The following is a 22,431-nucleotide window of genomic DNA, read 5'->3' on the forward strand; positions in this document are numbered from 1 at the left end:
ACAGACAAATAAAGTACTGTTCCAGCTTTTGATGTACAGAAATTTGGTGTCTCCTCTATTTTCCTAATGAAGAGTGGTTTAATGTGCCATTGTGGGCATTTTAGAGATTAATACGTTAATGAGCTATCTACAAATGAATAGCTCCTTTGGAAGAAGCAGTGTAAGTGTTTCGGGTAATACAGTTAATAAGCCACAGTCACGCCACAAAATGTACCACAGAAGAGGCTCTCATAGCTGCAGGGGCGAGGGATAATATGGTTCATTAAAGAATCACAGATTTATTCCCCTGTTCGTGGCTGTGGCGATGGCAGTTCGAACATGACCAGGCCTTCCTTATCTGGTGCACAAAGTACACTTGTGTGAATTTCTCCAGGCGAGAGGAGCAGGATCTGAGCCAAGATCAAACCAGGCATTACATCATGCAATCAGACTGCACTTTCTTTTGGAGCACAATAGTATGTCTGATAAGAAATTATCTTTACCAAATCTTGCCTTGACTATTTGTAATGCTTTCTTTTTAGCCAGACAGTGTAAAGTAGAAACATTGTACTTTCAGTTTCTATCTCAGTTTTTTAAAAAGCTGCCTAGTACAGTCCTTTGGTTTTTCACAGTCATAGATCATAGAAACATCTGTATTAGCAATCTTAAACAAACTGCATTTTCAGTATGCAGGAATTGTATTGCCTCAGCAAGACTTGCAGCAGTTTCATCCCATCTGAGCGATGGCACAGACTGAGAATCTGTTCTCCACAGATTAGCGCTGTTCATTTGCTTCGTAATGAAGTCTGTCTTAGCAGAACAGTAGGCGGTCATGCCCCCTTTTAACATGGACCCTGGGAGCTCTGGCACTGTTATACAGTGGCAAACAACTGCAAAAACAGATGGAAATAAAATAATCTATGCCTACAATGTCTTTTATCTTGGCCCAGCTGGGAAATTACTTTAATGGTTGCCAAAGTTGATGTTTGGATGAATGTTTAGTCAATATATGAAAAGTCATAAAGGGTTTATCTACCAGTCCCACTTTGTTAATTGTCAAAGATCACAGTAAGACGTGAAGAAGAAGTAACTTCGTAACAGTTAAAGAAAACTGAACACTTAGGAGAATTTGAAAGAGAATGAATGCAATTGAAAAAAAAAAATGTTAAAGAATGCCCACTGGCATAGTTGATATGCACCAGACAGCTTCAGCCAAATAGTTGAACAGACTCACAAATGAGTTCAGCCTTGTATGGTGTGATGTGCGTCTCTGATAATGTTTGCTATCTCTTGGCATTAGACTTCAGAGAAGCAAGAAATTCTGTCTTACACTCGTATTTGTCTAATACAAGGGCCAAATGTGTAATACTACTTTATAGCCCATTACCCTGCCAAAAGGTGTGATTTGATGGAGAACACACTTATAAAGCTAAAAGACAGTAAACAATGGGTCATTTTTTGAGAAATTACTGAAGGTAGTTTAGGAAATCCCAGACAGCATTTTGCATTGATTATCTGGAATACTGGTGGTGGTGGCAGAACTCTGACCAAGACTGGATTTTTTCATCTGCACTGTAACAAAGAGCTGGGCTGAGAGGACCTTTCCAGAACTGCATGTAACTGGACTTTTTCATTGATATTTAACTGTACCGTATTGTTTTATTTTCTCCAAGTACAAACAGTATTACGCTGTACTAATGAAACATTCCCTTATTTTAAGATTGTGCCTTCAGTGCAATCTTCAGGACCTCAGTTAAATAGAATTACTTTGTCTTGTCTTAAAAATAGGTAGAGAAAAAAAATTATAGCAGTGTTGACCTTGCAGTTACAGGACTGAAGTGAACAATATGGGTTGTGTTTGTTTCATTGAACAGCAGTTAAATGTCATTTAAACAACTTGGTAAAATGACAAAGCTTTGACTGCTGCAATCTAGAAGAAAACAGCCATGCAAAAAAAAACTGCTGGGTGTCTAAAAAAAAGTGTGGCCATGTTGTGATAGTGTTAAGGGGTAAGTGAAAATGTCATGAAAGGAAACAGAGAAAGACTGACAAGCAGTATGTAAATTTGCAATTACAGTCACAATCGTAAATACACTTCAGTCTGTGTTGTACTTAATTGCTCGTCATTAAAATATATATTTTAATGTGCATGCAGTCATCCAAATGTACGACATGTGCTTGTCTGGATTTGTGGTGGACAGAGTAAACATGGTACATGCTACATATTAAGAGGCTGCTGAATCAGCAGCTGAAATGCTGGCAGTCTGAGCTGAAGAGGCTCAGCTTACTCAGCTGGGATTTTATTACTTTCCTCTTTGTATTGCCCATCCACTTCCTTCTAGCTCTCACTGTATGGTATCTCCAAATGGTCTATTTACCAGGTGCATTGAAAAAAAAAATCAGTTTTAAAGTACAACAAGCCTAACACTGGTTGCAGTTGGATAGGCTTTTTAAAAAATCAGCTGACACCATACTTGTAACCCAAAGCTTTACACCAGCCTCCTTTTTCACTGCATTGCTAGGGAAAAACAAAACACCATGGTAATATGGTATTATTAATGTAAAATCTCTGCAGGAGATAAAATATTCATTAAAATGAACACGAGGTCCAATAGAGTGTGTCCGTAAGTAAACAAGCCATCTTTTTGATTTGGCATCTGGTATATAAGGTACTCATGTGCCACCACCTTTGCTGGAGCCTCAGCAGAGTGTGAAAATAGGATTTGAGGTGAATGTCCTTTGCCAGGTAGGAGGTGAATAAAAGCGAGAGTTTGTGACAGTTCTTAGAAAACAATAACAGGGTCACTTCGCTGAAAAAAAGAAAGCACACTGTCTCTCCAGAGGCAGATATTTCCTCAGTCATATAACGCAATTGATATTCTAAATAAACATGCAGACTTTGTGTGGAATTGTGCTTGCATAGTGAGTGTTTTTGCATGGAAAGGTGTGACTTACAGTGTTTGTCTTGACCGTCTCCTGAGGCTTGACAACCATCTTCGTCATCACACTCTGTGGTGCTGCCCTCCTCCCTTTCCCCACTGCTCAGCTCTTCCCAGGCTTCCATTTCTGCCAATTCTGGAAACATTTCCTCTGTGTCCTGCACAGAAATACGGTTAATGCATAAGATCCCAATATCCTGCATGTGAAACACTGTGAACAACTTTTTGGTATTTGATAAAATTATTTATTTTATTTTCAGTTGTTACAGATGGGACAGACTTGGGGGATAAAAGGGAGAAAGAAAGAGAGGAAGGAAAAGAAAAACATAAGTTTCAAAGACAAAGAGAAATACAAAGACAAAGAGAAAACTTTTTTAATATAGATGCTGATACTGCAAGCTGCAGATCCTTCAAAAATCTGTCATCTGTAAGGGGCAAAATGGATCATAGTGGAAGATCTTAACACTTCCTTTATAAATCTCAGGATACTTTTGGAAAGTTACTCTATATTGAATATTTAGGTTTGCCAGAAAACAAACCAGTTATATAGTGGCAGTTGGTAATTCCATGGCGAATTATTCTTATTTTTATTAGATATTAGTCTATAAACAGCTACAATGACACTTTTTTAGCCTGGACTATATCCTTCCCTCCTACTGTGTGGCCAACTAATTGGCTTTGTTCGCCCTTCATGCTGTCCACCATCATCAGGGTGGTCTCTGCTCCATAACACCATGTCCGACAAACTCTCATGACACAATAAGAAAACTATACTTTGAGCATTAAGTTCAAAATAAGGGCATAGATACCTGAACTTTGGAATATGTAAAATTATAGATGGATGCATTTACACACATGTGTGAATACACTGTTAAACCTGCTTTACAAAGTTTACAAGATCATTCCTGGGACTAACTGACCTTAAATGGAAGGCACAACCAGTGAAGACATGTTGAGAGGTGAATGAGAGGCATGGAGTTGGCCCCATTCCTCTCATGCACCTCTCAACATGTCTTCAGGTGTTGTGGGATTACAGATGTCTTTGTCATTGACACCACCCCAGTGACTGACTCATACACCTGACAACAGAAGAACAAGTTCTCTCCTAAGCCTTCAGTGCCCCAAAAGAAACATTTCACAAAACCAGACAAGTTTATTTATAAGAATTAGAGTGCAAAACTAAAGAGAAACGAGACAAAGAATCAGATATGCTAGTGGTCCAGTGACAACACACTCATCCCACGTGATGTTTCAAACTACAGTAAAAGTTAACGTGCTATCTTGGTTACTTTAACAAGCTTAATGTGCTTCTACAAAGGGTGGCTGTCAGTCTGCAACATGTTCTAAGTGTGTGGATTCAGGAAACTTTTTTTGTTCTGAATCACACAAACATTGCTGATAGAACTTAAGTTACAGATTGAAACCAAGCACACCATTGTTTTTCTTCACCAATTTAAGTGACATTACCAATAAGTTTGATGTGTCACATGGCCCATCTTCCTATTGAAAAACAAAAGTTGTATCCAAGATGTCTGACTTCTAAATGGCCACCATGGTCACCACCCATCTTGAGGAGTTTGCCCCCTCACATATACTAATGTGCCACAAACAGGACTTTAATATCACCAACCATTGCCATTTTATTACGGTGTATCCATATAAATGGCCCACCCTGTACATTTTCACTTGCACTTTCAATAGCACAATAAGAAAAGTCCCATGGTCCCAAAAAAGATGCATAAGGATAATCTTACAACCTCAACTAGCAGAAAAAAGAGACAGATTAACAGATTAATTGCGCTCATGGCAACTAATTTAGTTGCTAATGGTAAAGAAAGGTTTAATTTTCAATTAATAAGATGTTTCATAAGAGGTTTATTTAAAACAAAAACTAGATGTCAAGATAGTCAAGGCCCCAAACTGACAAAAAGAGAAACTGAAGAACAAACTGAGGAAGCTACACAGAACTGAATTAAACTTAAGATAACAAATAAATTCTTGATTGGGTATCAGAGTTATTCAAATAGACATATTAGTACTCCTTTTTTTCTTCTATCACATTAGTGATTACAAATGGGATGACTAGAGAAAGACATTTAGAATGGTTTTGACTCAAACTGGTACTTTTACATGATAATTGGTATACTCATTACTTCCATCATGTATCACATTCAACCAATGTGAAAGTACATCTTCTCACTGTGGCCTGAGAGAGTAAAATGAGATGCTACAGCTATAACCACTTAAGTACAGGCTGATAAACCAGATCTTGTACATTTTAGGTAAAAGTGAAAGTCATTGGTAAAGCTGGATGCCTTAATTTTCACAAGTGTGAAATAAATTACAAGAGGAGGGGAAAAAGGTGAACAATATTTGAGTTAATTCATATTACAGTTTGCTGACAGACTAATGACTGATAACTGAGACAAACTGGAAAAAAAGAGAAAGCAATGTTCTTGAATAAGATAAACCCATTATGATTTTTTATCATGTAGAGCAACTAAATAAATTCGGTGTGCATTACAGCAGTTCGCAACCAAATGCTCTGCAAAACAGCATAATGTTCTGCACCATCACTTGATGCCAGCGTGATATTAAGCTTATAACTATGGCACTGAGGGGATGTTTGACACAATGTTGCTTGGCCCAGCTGTCCTTAAAGCATGTTAATTAGGGAGAGAATCAATTAAGGTGTTGTTGCTGTGGAAACCACGGTTAGTATAATTGTTGGTTTGTTGCTGTCTACAGAGTGCAGGGTGTTGGGTTATTTTTGTTAAGTCGTGATTGCTAAATGGTCAAACTAAAGTCCTTCCTTTACAATTTTAACATAGCGAGGAAGCAAATTTATAATTTGTCCGTGGAGCTAGAGAGAGATATGAATAACATGAATGTATAATGTGATAGAAAAAGACTGCTTCTGCTCTGGATTTCAATGAGCATCTTAAGCACTTTCTTAAAATGGTTTGTATTTATTTATTTAATTTTCCTTCTCGCTTTAGAGCAGAAGCCGTCACCACATCAAGGCAGAGTTTGTACACAGGCAGCCTGCTAAGCTTTGTCAGTTTTTTTTCAAATATAAAATATGCTACAAAAAGAAAACAACAAAGAAAACCGTAACAATATGTTCAACAATACAAAGGCTGATCTGTTTATGAGAAATAACAACAACGACTCAAAGGGTCATCCTCCTGATCTGTCTCCAATGAGGTACAATTAGTAGACAAGTGGGAACTATATCTCAATAGCAGCAGACTTTACATTATGCACAAGGCAGAGATTTACTGTGCCTTTGAGATGCAGACAGATGGTTCTAACATGACTCGGCACTCTTTCTGACATGTCTGTGTACCGTTGGATTAGAACGGTCATTCAGTACAACCTATTATAATTGAGAACATGTATATTTACATTTAATTTCAATTTAAACTTTAAATAGTTTCACCGAAATGAAGACTGACAAACTATAATTCGCGAGTGCAATTAACTTTACAATGTTTTATGATAATCAGAAGTCATTATCGTTAATGCCATCACTTATATATACTGTATGCCAACAGTTTCCGAGAAACAACAAAGACAAATGAAAGGTTTTCAAGTCTGAGAAAGAAAACTGAAACTTTTCAGTGCTTTGTACATTTTGTTGTTGTTGTTTTTTTTAAAAAAGGAGCACAGACAGGTGCTTGAACAACTTGCAGTTGTGTAAGCTGATGAGTACGGCGAGGGCACAGATACAAGATACAAACCTTTTCCTTTAAGGCTTACCTTGAAATTACCCTGGCATCCAAGGGCAAATCAGGTATTCCAAAAAGGCTTTGAATAAAATCCCAAATCATGAAATATTTTCTAGTTCCCCTCTCACAGTGCCAACTAATGCACCTCGCTCTTTCTTTTCAAAAGCATTCTTTAGTTAGAGGATGATGCGGCAGGTTTGAGAGCATCAAGGGCTGAATTCCTGCATTTTTTAATGCTTCCTAGTCACGCTAAAATCTGTACTGCCAGGAGTAACCAATCACATTGGAGTCTAGAAGCAAGACTGAGCTGTCTGAGTGTATATATGTGAACGATGAGATACTACAGATATAGATTCTGCTGTAATGTAGACATAAATGGGACATCTAATTATGAAATGTAAAAATGTGAAATGTGACCACTTGGCATATGATGAAAACTACTGCAACAGTTACAGTAAGCATTTTCATATGGCTATGCATACACTTAGGGTATGATTGCCAACCTTGCGGACAAGGATCATAAGTCCTAACCTCCATATGCCCACATCTGCTCTTTTTCAGCCCTGTCTGAAACAGTATCACCTCATTGAGGGCAGTGGTGATAAAACTGCATATGTGGACAGAAAAAAAAGGAAAGCGAAAGAAACCCTGGAGGATACTGAAGGAAAAACCGACAGCGGTGAACTTTGAATGTCTGCATAACATAAGTACTCTCAACTTGTTGAATGAAATTGGCTACATTTTCTCATTTTCTCACATACCGTTAAGGCTCACAATGCTTTTATGTAAAAACAAACATCAGCTGGGAGACAAAATAAGCGTGTTTAAATATGTGTTATGTCTGTGTGTCTGTGGATGTCCCCAATTAAAGAGGAACTGGATGCAATTATCTCGATTTCTCACACTGCCTGACAAAGAAAAGGCGGTCGGGAGAGAGCCGGAGAGAGAGAGAAGCTTCTTCTAAGAGTATAGGCATGAAAAGATGAAAACGGTGCATTCTAAGAAGAGTGACAGGTTCAAAACAAACTCTGGACAGCTGCAGTGCTTTGCCATCCATACCTGGAGTAGCTATACTGTGTTGCTTGTGTATATTAATTATACCTGTTATGGTCAACAAGGCTGATCATAACTATAAAAGAGCCTTATCCATGTATATGTAGAGAATGAAATTGTTATTTTCTGATGGCAGCAGTGGTTTCATTATAATACAGTTTCTCATAGCTTCGTTTTTGGAATTTAAATTGCTCTGTCTGTCTACAGCAGCCTTCATATTCCCCACATGTTAAGAGAGAAAAAATCATGTTTGGATGCAATTGCAAAATACAATTTGGACAGCCCGATCAGGCGGGGAGGTGTGGGAAGCCAGATCGGGCGCCCCCCTTCCAGCTCTCCTCTCTGCTCTCTCCTATCTTGTCCCTTTTTGTCTTACTTCTCTCTATCACCTTTCTATCCCTTTGAAGAAGTGAGGCTCCATAAATGCTAAAGAGGTAAGTATTATTTCTCAGTTGCAGTGAATAGAAAATAAACTGTAGAAAACTAAACAGAAGAAAGAAGAAGAGAAATAACAATTTAACATAAACCAGTGACACACTCCAGGGCCTGATCAACCCTGGCAGGGCCTCCTTGGATGAGGGTGTGAGAATCGCCGAAACACCCGATGAATCCAAGGTCCACTACTGACGATGTGTCCCAAATTTTAATATGATAATCTAGATCAGATCTCTAATCCCTAAACCTAACCAAGGAAGAAAAATGGCAGATTAGCCTGGGTAAAAGACCGAAAGTTGAGGCACACAACGATGCGTGCTGCTGGTAAAGTTTCTGGGCTGCCTTTCCTCATAACAGCCATCCCTCAAGAGTATCTTCATCTAAAGCAATGCATTATCAGGGACTGTAACATCTAGTCCTTTTTACTGAATCAGAATATAGGGGAAACACAGAGAAAAGCTATACAAGGATCTGTGTTGCTGGACCCAATCTTGAATATAATGAGCCAGAGGTGTTCACATGGACTAATTTTGCATGACACTATATTAAATCAGTATGAAATCTGAAAGCAGATGCTGTTTGTGGGAAAAAAAATCCAACTAAGTTTCCTAGAACTCTGAGTAATGTTTTCAACATTTTTAAACAACAGCAGAGCCACACCTCCGCTACAAGCTAGCACAAGCTGATTGAGTTTGTCGCTGTTAGTGACACTCTGTTGGACATGCCCTCATGTAACCCCCATTACCTAATCGCTGCATTGGATTGTCACACCCTGCTCCTGTAAGGTACTGACTGAGACAGCTCGTGTGTGGAATATATGCGTACGGGAACAAACTTTGACTTCTAACAGCTAAGTGATGGAGATGTTATTGAAAAATGTGTGGCAGTTTCGGTGACATCAGCATTTTTCTGAGTGCATGTTCCGACAGCTTCCTGTGAGAGGTGTGCGGGTCAAAAGACAGCAAATGCTGCTCATTTGCTGCTGGGAAGCTGATTTTTTTAGACATGAAAATCGGCTTCAGATGTCCTTATAAAGGAGAAAAAGGTTTGAAGAGCTGACTTCAAGGCACCAATCCAGTTTACACACCATGAATACCAAACATTATCAGGATAATCAACCCACTTACTGGGTCAAATCAGTGTAGCTTCTACACTACTTGTGCTTTTACTAAGGCCAATATGCTGGGAAAATTAAATTAGATCGTGGCCTACTTTTTCTCTGAGATATCCATTTCTCCTCTTTTTCTATTTCAAGATTTCTCTTCTTACCTGAACCCTTTGAAAATATGTTTATTTATCTAATGTAAAGTAAATTAAATCAGTGTGTCTCAAAATGAGATATTCAGAATCCCAACTGAAACAGATCAGGAATTTAGTGCCAATTTGCAGCGATATGATCAATTGCACTTTTATACCCCATCATCCCAAATGGAAAAGTGAATAATTTCACATAAAAACCCAGCATCCCCTTGATTCAATAACATTTACTAAAAAGGAGAAGCCACAAGAGTCTGTAATCCATCTTGGTGATAACCTTAAGAAAACAGTCTTTAATATGGTTTTACAAATGCATACCATAGCAGATTGAAAAAGATTAAAAAGGGGGATTTGGAAAAGGGATTTTTGAAACCGTGTCCCAAAAACACAACCAGCCACATATTTTCTTTACAGGACAAGAATCACTGTATTAAAATTATAACCCAAAAGGCAAGCAAATACAGTATTACCCAATGAAGAAAAACATCCACAGTTCACTGAATTTTTATGAGCTTTGCATCTAATTATGGCAGTAAAAAAAAAAAATGTTATGATTAAATTACAGTCTGGGTTCATGAAGTCTGGTTGCCAAGTGAACGGAGAGCTCTGGGCAGTGAGACTTGTTGCTGTATCGTTGCCACAGCAGCAGTAAAGTGCAGCAGAGCTCCTGTGAAGACCAACTCCATCATCTTCTTCAAGTGGAAAGAATTTGTCCCCTCCCTGTGACAGGCTGCCAGCTCAGCCCGAGCTCTTTCTTCATCCCTGGACTCCACTAACTCTTGAGAGCTCAAACCCTTTCACACTGCTGCAGGCATTGCTAAATCATAAAAGAGATGTATACTGAAGTCAGAAAGTCCTGAGAGCTGTATATCTATAAAACCGATATACTTTAAAGAATCAGCTGTTTATTTTAACGCTCCCTAAAAAGCAAGCACAATTAAGTCTAACTAACAAAGGCACATAGACCTCTGAGTCTCTGAGTCTGTGCAGCAGCTGATAGGACCATGGACTGACTGGACCCACAAAGAGGATATGCACAGTGTGGATCTAAAACAAGCGTGGCTTCTCTGATGTGGAACCTGTCCGGGCCACTGGCCAAACAAGACAGCAAAGCAGCAGTCAGTCCCATCAATCACACGTCAGCCTCACTATATTGCATCTTTATGCCTTCCAACTCTCTATCCTGCAACCGCTTTCAAAATTGTTAATGCTATCGCCCCTTTATAGGCGTGTCTGAGTGAAATAAAGATAGAAATAAAGCACGAGAATCAGCGTCTGAGTGTTTTGGGGTTTTTTTCCTACCCTGAATGTTGCCGCTGACTTTGCATTTACAAAAGTGCAAAGTGACAAACTGACAAATGATCTGGACTTCATAATCACATGGAAACAGATAGACCATTGTGAAATGATCCCCACCCAAAAACAGCTGGACTGATGGCTAAGAATCAGAAATCTACTTTGAAACATTTATTGTCCGGATTAGCAACATTTACAGGCAAAGAGAAAGAAAAGGAGAAAGAGGAGAGCTAGAGGAGGTACACAGGGGAGGACAGGGGAGTTGGCCTACTCATTTAATGGACTATTTTATAGAAGGTCAAGATTTAGCCTTGTCCCGTGTGTGTGTGTGAATTTTAGTTTTATTTCTAGATGTTATGTCCTTGATTTAACGTGGAAATGTTGTGTGCATGTCCTCTAGCTCTATCCCCGTGTGTACTGTATGTGTAGGGTTGTGTGGATGAAACTCACACACATACTCATTTTGTAAAGGGATCTGAGTGCTTAAACAGAAGGGTGCCATGGTTAGATGATGGGTCATAGTCTGCGATATATCAAGAGTAGTTTTCCAATCCTCTTAGTGCCACAGTGCTCAGAGTGTAACTGCTCTTCAGTAGGTAAAAATATACACGTCTTTAAGCCCACTAATCCCGGAAATTGAGGTTATTCAAATCTGGAAAAAGCTGAGATTAGACCTTCGCTGAAAAACCTGCAATATCTTTTAAGCTAAAAAAGAAAATATGGATATGATTTAAAAGCAGTCGGTGTGCATTTGCTATTTGTCAGTGTCTAATTTCCATTTAAAATGAAATAAATATCCACAGTAGTTCAAAGGATGAAAGAAGACAAACGCACAGCCTAATTATTCTCCTAACATCGACACACAATTGAAATCTTAACCCTAAACAGTCGGTGAGGACCTAAAAGTGTTGCGAGCGTCTGAAACTCAAAGGAGTTTTTGAAAAGATGAAAGTGGGGGTGCAAGCATGCACAGAGGACCAACACTGTGCAGGCTATGGTTTGAATAATCTAGTCCATTAGAGTAAACCAGGCAAACAGATTTTTTTGAAGTTTTATTTTTTTTAGCTTTTGTTACTGTCACAGTCACACTTTATGCCATCAAACTATTTTTTGTTGTTTAACATGAAATCAGATTTAACATAAAATCAATCAAACTCATTATTTATTTATTCAAAGATAAAAATTGATAGTTTGCCTGCACTTTTAGTAAGATAACCTTTACGTGCTTGCAGGTCTTCCAAGAACAATGACGATCACATGCCTGGCTGGTTTTTGGTTATTTATAGGTTTGCTCCATGCTCCCAGGCCCCCTCAGCAGCCCACTGTATACAAAGCAGTGTGCGTCTTTCCAATAGTATACTTGAATCTCAGAGCAATGAAAAATATGGGCAGAAATCTGTGCCATCAGAAACTGAATTTGAATAAGTTAAATTTGAATTTGAATTACTCGGATTGAATCTGAATTGTAACTTGAATGAAAGCTTTTGAAAACTGAATTTGAATTAGTTTAATTTGAAATTGAATTTATGGTTTGAAAATGAATTGATTTGCTTTGAAACTGCATTTTATCCTTTAAAAATTTAGCTCTCGAATAATTTCAGATTCACTTCTCACCATTCAGTTTCAGTTCTACAATTCAATTTCAGTTCCAAAATTCAGTTTTTTGGGACTTACATCCGGTTCTGGTTCAAGCGCAGATTAATAGAACTACAGACTGATAGCGTTACTGACGGAATCTACAGCGTCTTGAGCTGAATTAAGACTTCAGAAGTCATTCGTCATGTCGAATCACCAGCGGATAAACTCTCAGGTTGGTAATAAATGTATTACATGTATAAGAACAAGCGTCATGTTAACAATTGATAGCCGTACAGTAACCTTTATGCTTATTGTAGCTGCTAGCTAAAAACGCTAATTTAGCGTAGTTTGCCCTGATTTCAGCTTTGACAAACAAATATGATCGACTGTTTCTAGTAGAATTCCAAAGTTGTCATCTTGTACCCTGTCAGAGCCCTGTATGCTTGCAGAGACCCCTACAGTAAGGAAACATGCAAAACGCTGTCCAAACCTTTGTATTTTAGCTTTATTTATGTCTTACACAGCATCCCAACTCTTTAGCGAACTTAATAACTTCAGCTAAAGTGAATAGTTAGTCTTATTCATTAGTGCAGCTTTACTGGATCACCTCTGTTTGAAGTAATATAATATGATATACAACTATCACTGTGTTTAACTATCATAATAATTCTTAGGGTACTGAGTGCATGCTTAATTAGATTTTTTTTTTTTTTTTTTAACATACTGCTCCATTGCTATGTTTGACAGGCTGAAGTTGTCGGGTCACCTCCTAAATCGACCATCTTTTACAGGTGTTTTGTGCCAGAAATGGAGTGTCCACTGAAGACTGAAGATACTGAATCTCTATGCCTTGCCATTGATCCCTCCTGTGCCTTCATCTAGACAAGAGACATCAACTTAACCACTCTCACATGCTCTGTACCTACATCACCTTCCCTGACAGTCGTAGCTTGGCTCATCTGAGGGTGAAATTATAAGAATGTGTTATTTTGCAAAGTGCTCTCTAGGGTTCCTAAATAAAATATGGCATTGAGGTCATTTCTTTTGAATTAATCCTTCTTCTGAAATATAAGAACCTCTCCTGGTTTAAATGGCACTTTCTGTTCCTTACTTCCTGTTCCACTCCCAACCCCAAATAGATGCTGACAAGCTGACACAGTAACATGGAAGAGGGAAAGAAGCTGGAAAGGACTACTACAAATAAACCCAATGCCTAACAATGAAAAATGTAAAATAAGAAAAATAATAATAAAGATAAAAGATGAAGTAACAAGTTTTTGTTTTTTTGTTTATTCCAAATGATCATCCAGATGTCTGTGACATGTGATGACAAACACCATAATGGAAGGCCTTAGTCATCACATGCTTAAACTCATCATATATTTTTGCATATGCTGAACAGGCAGTCAGACATGCTGTAACTGTGGGGTAGAAAACTGCATGAACACCATATGGCAGGGGTCTCAAACTCCAGTCCTCGAGGGGCATGGAAAAGTTGCATGACACCGCCCTTCGAGGAATGGAGTTTGAGACCCCTGTCATATGGAATATGACAGGTGTGGTTGAACTTCATGAAGACTCTGAAGTTTCTCTTCTCTTCTGGCAGGACAGGAATGTCGCCTTGTCCTGTGAGCCACCGTAAGGATGTACTTAGAGTAGAACTGGACTGTCACCGGCCTCAGGCTCTTCACCTTTTCAAAGACAAAGCAGTCATTTAGATAAAATATTAGATATTGTTTACCTGTAAATGCACAAAGAGAATTTAGAAATGTAATTATTGTCAAGAGTGAACAAGCACTGATAGTGTAATCTACAGCTGTGGCCAAACGTTTAGAATGAGAAGTGTTGTTTATTTACAAAGTTTGCTGTTTCAGTGATAGTTGTATATTATATTATATTACTTCAAACGGAGGTGATCCAGTAATGCTGCACTAATGAATAAGACTAACTATTCACTTTAGCTAAAGTTATTAAGTTCGCTAAAGAGTTGGGATGCTGTGTAAGACATAAATAAAGCTCAAATACAAAGGTTTGGACAGCGTTTTGCATGTTTCCCTACTGTAGGGGTCTCTGCAAGCATACAGGGCTCTGACAGGGTACAAGATGACAACTTTGGAATTCTACTAGAAACAGTCGATCATATTTGTTTGTCAAAGCTGAAATCAGGGCAACCACGCTAAATTAGCGTTTTTAGCTAGCAGCTACAATAAGCATAAAAGTTACTGTACGGCTATCAATTGTTAACATGACGCTTGTTCTTATACATGTAATACATTTATTACCAACCTGAGAGTTTATCCGCTGGTGATTCGACATGACGAATGACTTCTGAAGTCTTAATTCAGCTCAAGACGCTGTAGATTCCGTCCAGTAACGCTTATCAGTCTGTAGTTCTAGTAATCTGCGCTTGAACCGAACCGGATGTAAGTCCCAAAAACTGAATTTTGGAACTGAAATTGAATTGTAGAACTGAAACTGAATGGTGAGAAGTGAATCTGAAATTATTCGAGAGCTGAATTTTTAAAGGATAAAATGCAGTTTCAAAGCAAATCAATTCATTTTCAAACCATAAATTCAATTTCAAATTAAACTAATTCAAATTCAGTTTTCAAAAGCTTTCATTCAAGTTACAATTCAGATTCAATCCGAGTAATTCAAATTCAAATTTAACTTATTCAAATTCAGTTTCTGATGGCACAGATTTCTGCCCATAGTATGACTTCCTTTTCCAGTCCTTGTTTATGAATGCAGATAGATTTTAAAAAGCAAATTAATTTTCAGGTATTGCCCAGGGTTTGAAAATTGCATGCTGGAAATGCAACCACCTTTTTGTGCCTTTACTTATCAACTGTTTGCCAGCATCCAGCAAAAGTATGCTCAAAGGTTATTGATGAATTGAAGCTTCTGGTTCCAAACATGTTGACCCTTGCTTACAGACTTGAAATATTTCGACAAACATATGTTATATATGTAAGCTAAAAGGAGCTGACATACTGATGCCGTGTACAAACACCTGTTGAGGGATCTGTAGTAAAGAAAAATTGTTAAGGCACGTTCAGGCTTTACAAGTAGAAAGACAGGCACAGTGAGAGAGTCAATTCCATTTTGATATCAGCAACCAGCCAGCTAAAGTAACTGCTGTAAATTAAAATTCCCTGATTTTGATAATGTGCCAATTAACATCTTGAAATTTAAGGCTACGAGGTAATTCAAGGGTGCTAAATTTAGGGATCCTCACATACTTTTCAAGCCATTTCAAGCTTAACATGGTAGTACCCTTAAACTGCATTCAGAACAAAACCACTTTTATCTGGCCTACAGTATTTGTCTAAATAGGGACCATCTTTGCTATCAGGCATAGATGAACTAGAGATGAAAGTTAATATGCATCATTTCAGAAAACATACAGTTTTCTTTTTTTGTGTGTTCCTATGTCTGCAAATCTGCATCTTAGCAAGCAATCTGTTCACACAGGTATGAACACATGTGATGACTTGTGCTGTATTCTTTGGTTCGACCGGTTGATTGCTTGGTTGATATTTGTTTATTCAGCCAAATTCTCACTGATCAGCCAATCTTGTCACCGCCTGCGTGTTTTTAGTAGCTTTGAATTTACCCAAATGAATGTATTCTGTTCGTTTAACATTTACATTTTGTCAACTTTTCCTCTGACACCATAACAAAGAAATTGTTAGTGCAGCTTCAGTTTGTTATCATATAAAAAGTTGAGTCTAAACATTGCAGCAGTTTGCATATCAAAGCCCAACAACCAACAGGGCATCTAAATTTAAAATAAGTCTAAAGACCTGTCGGTGTTATTATGTTCAAACAAGTTCCCAGTTTATGCTCAAGGCTTTGAGTGCAAATACATCAGAACTGGTCGATTTCCGTGTTTGTCCTAATAATTCATTTATAACAGCATTCACACCAAACCACAGATTCACTAGCTCCTCGGTCTCGCAGGAGCACACACCTACACCGAGACCAAGCTGAGCGTCTCTTCTCTTATCACCCCCCACCCAGTGCCGCCAATCGATTGGTTTGAGAGTAGTAACGATTTCAGTCGACCAAGATTTTCTTTGGTTGACTGTCACTTCATGCAGGCTAACACTGTGATACTCTCTCTTATCTGGCACAAACATAAAGCTCAGTCAAGCTCTGGCACCTAGTGTAGATGCAAGGTAGGCTTTTCAAGTCTGTAAATGTCAACAGGACACCCGCTCAACTCTGCATAGTTTCCATGACAACGAGGCACTTGACAGCCACAAGCACAATGGGATGTTGTGGTCTAACAGGAATGATCTTGAACTGCCAGTTAACAGGTTGAGTGATATATAGTGTGGCTGCTGTACAGATGAAAGAGTGAAGTGTGACAATATCGACTCAAATAAGACTAAAACAAAAAGTTAAGTTAATACAGAGAAAAAGGGAAATTTATAAGATGGAAGCATGGGAAACCACATAGGTATAAAAGTGGTCAAACGGAAAAGCAAAGCGAGATATAGAGATAGAACTCTAGTCATCGCTCAGTTTCTATCTGTGGCCATAATTTTTTCAGGGCAACAAAAGGGCAGGCGGGCAGAGGGGAACCAAATCCTGGTCCGTTTGTCTCCTCAAATGGCCTCTAGGGACTGTCTGAAATGGCCCTTTTCTTCTTGGTTCTTTTCAGCCCTAAACCCCATCTACATGACAAACAGTGTCACTTTGAAGCTGCCTGTGTCATCTATGCTATCTGTCACTCATTCATGACCTTTTGCTCCTGCCTCTCATCTTTCTTTTTTTTTTCCTTTCCACAGTAATTCCCTTTTTTGTCACTGTCTCCCTTTCACACACTATCCTTTTCATTTATCTTTGATATCTGCCTCTGAGCTCAAAACAAGTCTTTGGATCAAAAGAAAATGGCAAGGACATTTCAGTAGTTCTTTTGACAATGTGTTATAGCATTTGAGTCCTTATAAGAAAAAAAAAGACTTTGAGTTGCATTTGTCCACAACCAACAATCATCAAGTCTGTATTATTATTATTATTATTATTATTATTTTCTTAATTCCTCTTGTTATTAACTACAAAAAAACAACAATTAGACCATGTGCATCCATCACAGTTAAGCTCTTTACTCAAAATCATAGTTTTAATGCTAAAATATAAATATTGTTGTTATTCATAAATTTTCAAACAACTATTTGACAAGAACGCTGAAAAATTGACAAAAAGAAGAGAAAAAAAATATTAGATGCTGAATTACAGCTATTTGCTTGCATTCCTGAACAGAAAAAAAAATAGGTTTAGTGGTTGAATGTTATTAATTATTGAGTCCAGCGTGCTGGCTCACATTTAAGTGTAAAAACATGAATTCAGTTTGTTATTCTACTAATGAATAAGTACACATTTTATAGTTGTAAACACATTTTTGACAGATTTCTATTAATATTTTCTTGTTTTTATGATAGCTGGTCTAATAAAAGAATTAAGCTATGCATATGATAACTGAAAAATCCATCCTACCGTGTTGAAGTTTTCCAGCCTCTCCTTGGCTTCAGCAACTGCGCACTCCACATTGCGAACTTTGACCTCTGGGTTATTCCTCTGGGCATGCAGACCATTTCCTACAACTCTGCCTGTATAACTGTGACAAAAAAGAAAGCTGGAATCAATTTAGTCGCCGACATCATCTTTATTCTGTTAACATGCAATGCTGAATGTATTTGTTAATATCAGAATGCTTATTGCTAATGTGTTATTGTTGTAAGTTGCACAATTTAATTTAACTCTGTGAATTATCACTATGGAAATATACCTTGGACACTATAACCAATCAGAAACACACACTATGCCAGGCTCCTGGTTAGACTCCAGCATCTTTATAATTTGCCTCATTTGTCAACAACATATTGTTAAAAAGCTCCATTATGCATCCTCTCCTGCATCAACACTGAAATCTAATCCAGATCATTTAATGATGCTTTTCTTGTTCTTGTGAGAGGAAATATTTTAATGATAGCTGAGCTCTGCCTTGTAAAAATTGTGATTGAGACAAATGCATGCTGGGCCTTTTAAACTCTGGCATGCTCTGTGGCCCTGAAGCTTGGCAGTATAGCTGTTAGCTATAGCTGTTAATTTCTTCAGAGCTGTTGTTGAGCTGATGTCAGAGAGGCTAAACTTTTCTAGCGGCCAACCTGAATTAAACAGGAAGGGTTTTTGATGTCTAACAATAGATTGCAAATTTGTCCGTAAAGAATCGGTGCCCATTTCCTGTAACCTACACCATCACTGGCTCGCTCTTTGTGTCATTAATCTTATTTTAGTCTAGTATTATTGTGGTCAATACCGCAAGCAGTTAACCTCACAGGTGAGGGTGAGATATGCAAATTGACTTTCGATGATGCGATGCACTTATCCCTCATTTTCCTCCAAATTAATTTTGGAATTATATATTGATGCTAATCTTCCTTACTTGGGAGATTTAACAGCACTGGAGAGGAGTGACATGTACTGGCAACAAATCAATTGATGCTTCAGCAGGCAGCGCGAGGCTGATAAAGTGATTATGGATGGTTTAAGCGAGCGTGTTTGTAAGGATGTCTTTATGGGTATGTGAGTGCTTTTGTCGTCGTGCTTGCATATACTTATACTTGTGAATATGAGTGGAGGCAATCATAAAAGTGCTGACCCTGAAAATCTCTGGCCTGTGATATAAGCAATGTCTTGATAAGGTCGGTGCTCCTCCATCTTGCTGAAACAGCAAAATGATGTAAAAAAAAAAAAATCCTGTGTAATCCTCTGACATTGCAGATTAACTTTACATCTCGTTGTTTGTGTATTTGATTTTATGCTTCATTTTCTTCCTTCAAGTGCTTATTTTACTTTAGGGTATTTACCAACCAGATTTTCTGTGTGCCACACACACACACACACACACACACACACACACACACACACACACACACACACACACACACACACACACACACATACACACAACAAACTGCTTGGACAACAACTGAAAATTCTTAATTGCTGCCAACTCTCAGTCTTCTGAACACGGACGCTATCAATAGCTTTTGGACTTTCAGCTTCTCCCCTCTGACACAAGAGATTAATTGAAGAATCAAACAGCTCTCTAAGCAGTGGTTTAAAGTGGGGGGCTGTGTCTTAGGGGTCTGACTGTCTCCAGGCTTGGCTTGTGATAAGAGTGTTGGTGCAGAAATGAGCTCATCAAATTGGATGCTAATAAAAGGGAAGTGTCATGGTGAGTCTGGCAGTGAGTTTGGCCTGGAACATTTCATTGCAGGGCTTGTTTGATACTACATAGGGGATGTAACCACTGACACAGCAGGATATCCCAGAACTGATTACGCGATAGACATACAATTAATGCTGCAAATTTCAAGGCGAAATTCAGATGTTATAAGTTTGCTCTGAATGGCAACAGTGAACTGTTTTGGAATAAATTTCACTCGAGCGCTATAACTCAGGGAATTAAACACTGAGCAGACAGTACAGCACAAATGCTACAGCACCCAAATGATCACTCCTTCTTTTTTAGAATTAGCTCTTCTCCCCTTCTGGTGGCCTCAAATGCAGAACCTCACCAAGCATTTGAAAACTCTTTCTACACATTTATGGCTTCTGACTCATAGCCCTTTTTCTATGGAACTGACTCACTCCCCCATGAATGCACAATTGATGCGCACTCTTGAAGGCAGCTTTGTCTGTTCGCGTCCTTTCCCTCTGCCTGAAGCACAGACTAGCAGTGACCTGTACTCCCTGATGCTGACCCCAAACTGAAATGTTTTGCTCTTTTCAAAGCCTGAAGGAATGCTTGTGGGTTTTGGGGCAAAGCATGAAAAATCATTATTTATTTTTAAGGTGTATGGGGGGGGTTCATCTTGAGAATACCCAAGGTAAAGGATATTTTTATATGTATATTGCATTAATTGAATTACAAGGATGCGTATTTGATCTGGAATTTGAAGAAAATTGCCTTTTGCTACTGCGAGGGATTCATAGCAAAGTGACCCATGGTGAATCTGACTTTATTTTCTCTGTTAAACCCAACTGCCGAAGCTTGTAACATTCACAAAGGACTTAATGACTTAGACTACTGCATGCGTGAGTGTCTTCCTTTAACAACAGGCTATGGTTAACTCTTGTTTTTGTTTTAATTTATTTATTTTTGAGAGCACTTGTGGCTGCTATTACTCTTCACATGAAAACAAACATAAAACAACTAAAAACTACCGATTCTATCTTTCAGAGTTTTCAATGATTTCTAACCTGAAACGACTACTGTATAAACATAAAGCATCACTGGAATAAGAGATTACACATGTGCATTTGCCAGGCAAATAAATGATTGTAGATCATTTCTTAAATGATGGGAGCTTTATTACTTCTTTTGTTAAGGACTCCTCTGGGATTGACATTAGGAATGAAGATATTAAAATTAATGGATAATCTAGATCTTTTCTTGATTCATTAGAATCATCTTGTTTAATTTATGTACATGTTCATCAGCAGGACGCTTTGTGACATTCTCCTGAAGTTTATTAGATGCATGCCTTGTATCAGCAGGATCCTATTATTGAATTGTGAAAAGACAAACACTGTGCAAGCTAGAACAGTCTCAGTGTGGATGTAAAGACTAAACAATACGTCTCCTACTGGAGAAAAATCCTAGCATACATTACTGGTACTGAACTCAACATTAGTTTTTACTGAAGTAGGCAGAAACGCAAGAATTATAACTACTACATCAAGGCAATCTGTCTTGTCTAATGTGTCTAATCTGTAACTGAAACAAATATTCAAACTGAAAAGAGACTCACAGGTCATGGCTTACTTTGAGGCAAAGTTTCACTACAATATGTCTCACTAATTATAACAGTGTGCAGCACAGTGCACTGATTAACAGAATGTATGTTTTAACTGGTGTAGTTACATATAAAACTGACTTGAACTGAAATCTAAACAAATTCAGTGCTTAGCATTCTGACCTGTTTTAGTGACATAAAGTGACAGTAAGCATTACTGCAGATTTAGCAACAATGTGGAACCCAGTACTGACAGCAGCATGTAATAGCTGCACATGCTGCTATCACCTGGATCACCTGGAATGAAGTGTTTTACGCACACAAAAGTATGTCTATAGGTAACAGACACACATCTTCTCTTTGATAATGTCAATATTTAACTCCAGTAAGTACTTGTGTGATTTAAAACAGAATTTCTAGGTAAATGGGCTTGACTAACATCTATGTAGACAATCAATACACTGCAATACAAACTGAAGCAGTCTTTTTCCTCAGCCCCTCAATTCTTAATCTTACCTTATCTTTGTTCTTGTTTGTAATGTGGAAAAATGCTATAAATATTCTCATGCTTAGCTACTTAAACACCAAAATCACTGCTGCAAAGCTTTATTTTTGTAAGGTAAATGGAGCATTTCTTTGATAAAATGTGAATTTGTGATACTTGGCCGTCTCTCCTCTCAATGCATCAGTGGAGCAGAATCTGCTACTGAGGCTCTGTTTGGGGTTCAGAATTCATGATAGACTGAGAGTGCAGAACCTGCTATCACACCAAAGCATTAGTGGGTCTGTTGCACACTTTAGCTTGATATTGGGTCATGTAGTAAGAAGACACACTGATAAAATTACAAAAACAAACATTTAAGGTAAAAAACATGATAGAAACATTTTAGCAAACATGGACTGCATTGAAAATAAAACACTGCTTATTAATACTGTTTGTGTGCATTATTAATGTTCTATTTCCATGCTTTCATGCTGAATTCCACAATCCACTGTGAACTTACTTCTACAAAACATAATGTTAAAAAATACAGGGGATTAGTGACTAGTTTGTGATTATTTCATTAATTGGTCTATACTAAATAGACCGGACATATATCTAAGCCCTTTAGTGCTCACATTAGTACATGTTAATTGCCCTAGCTATAATCATTTCTGTGAAACAAACATCAGACTGAATTAGAGCAAGGCGAGGAAGGGAAAAATGTCAGTGATTAATAACTGAGAGGAGATGAGGCTGTTTACTATGACTGAGAGTGTGTATTTTTGTGGCTGTGGGTGGCACCATTTCAGCTGAAGAGGGTGCTGCACTTGGGCTGATGGCACTGCTATCAAGATAAACAGCAAATT

At 38.1% G+C, this 22,431-nt stretch overlaps 1 protein-coding gene across 2 annotated transcripts in view; it reads right to left on the minus strand.

Moving 5' to 3' along the window:
• Positions 1-22,431, minus strand: part of gpc5c (glypican 5c) — a 103,209-nt gene that overhangs the window by 18,252 nt on the left and 62,526 nt on the right. For both annotated transcript variants that reach the window (XM_039601621.1, XM_039601620.1), the window contains 2 exons: positions 17,774-17,894; positions 2,935-3,076 (listed from right to left, as the gene is read on the minus strand). In XM_039601621.1, the coding sequence (XP_039457555.1) occupies positions 2,935-3,076; positions 17,774-17,894 (263 nt within the window). The remainder of the gene's footprint in view (positions 1-2,934; positions 3,077-17,773; positions 17,895-22,431) is intronic.

This window comes from Oreochromis aureus, linkage group 18, assembly GCF_013358895.1.
Source record: "Oreochromis aureus strain Israel breed Guangdong linkage group 18, ZZ_aureus, whole genome shotgun sequence".
Taxonomy (NCBI): Eukaryota; Metazoa; Chordata; class Actinopteri; order Cichliformes; family Cichlidae; genus Oreochromis; species Oreochromis aureus.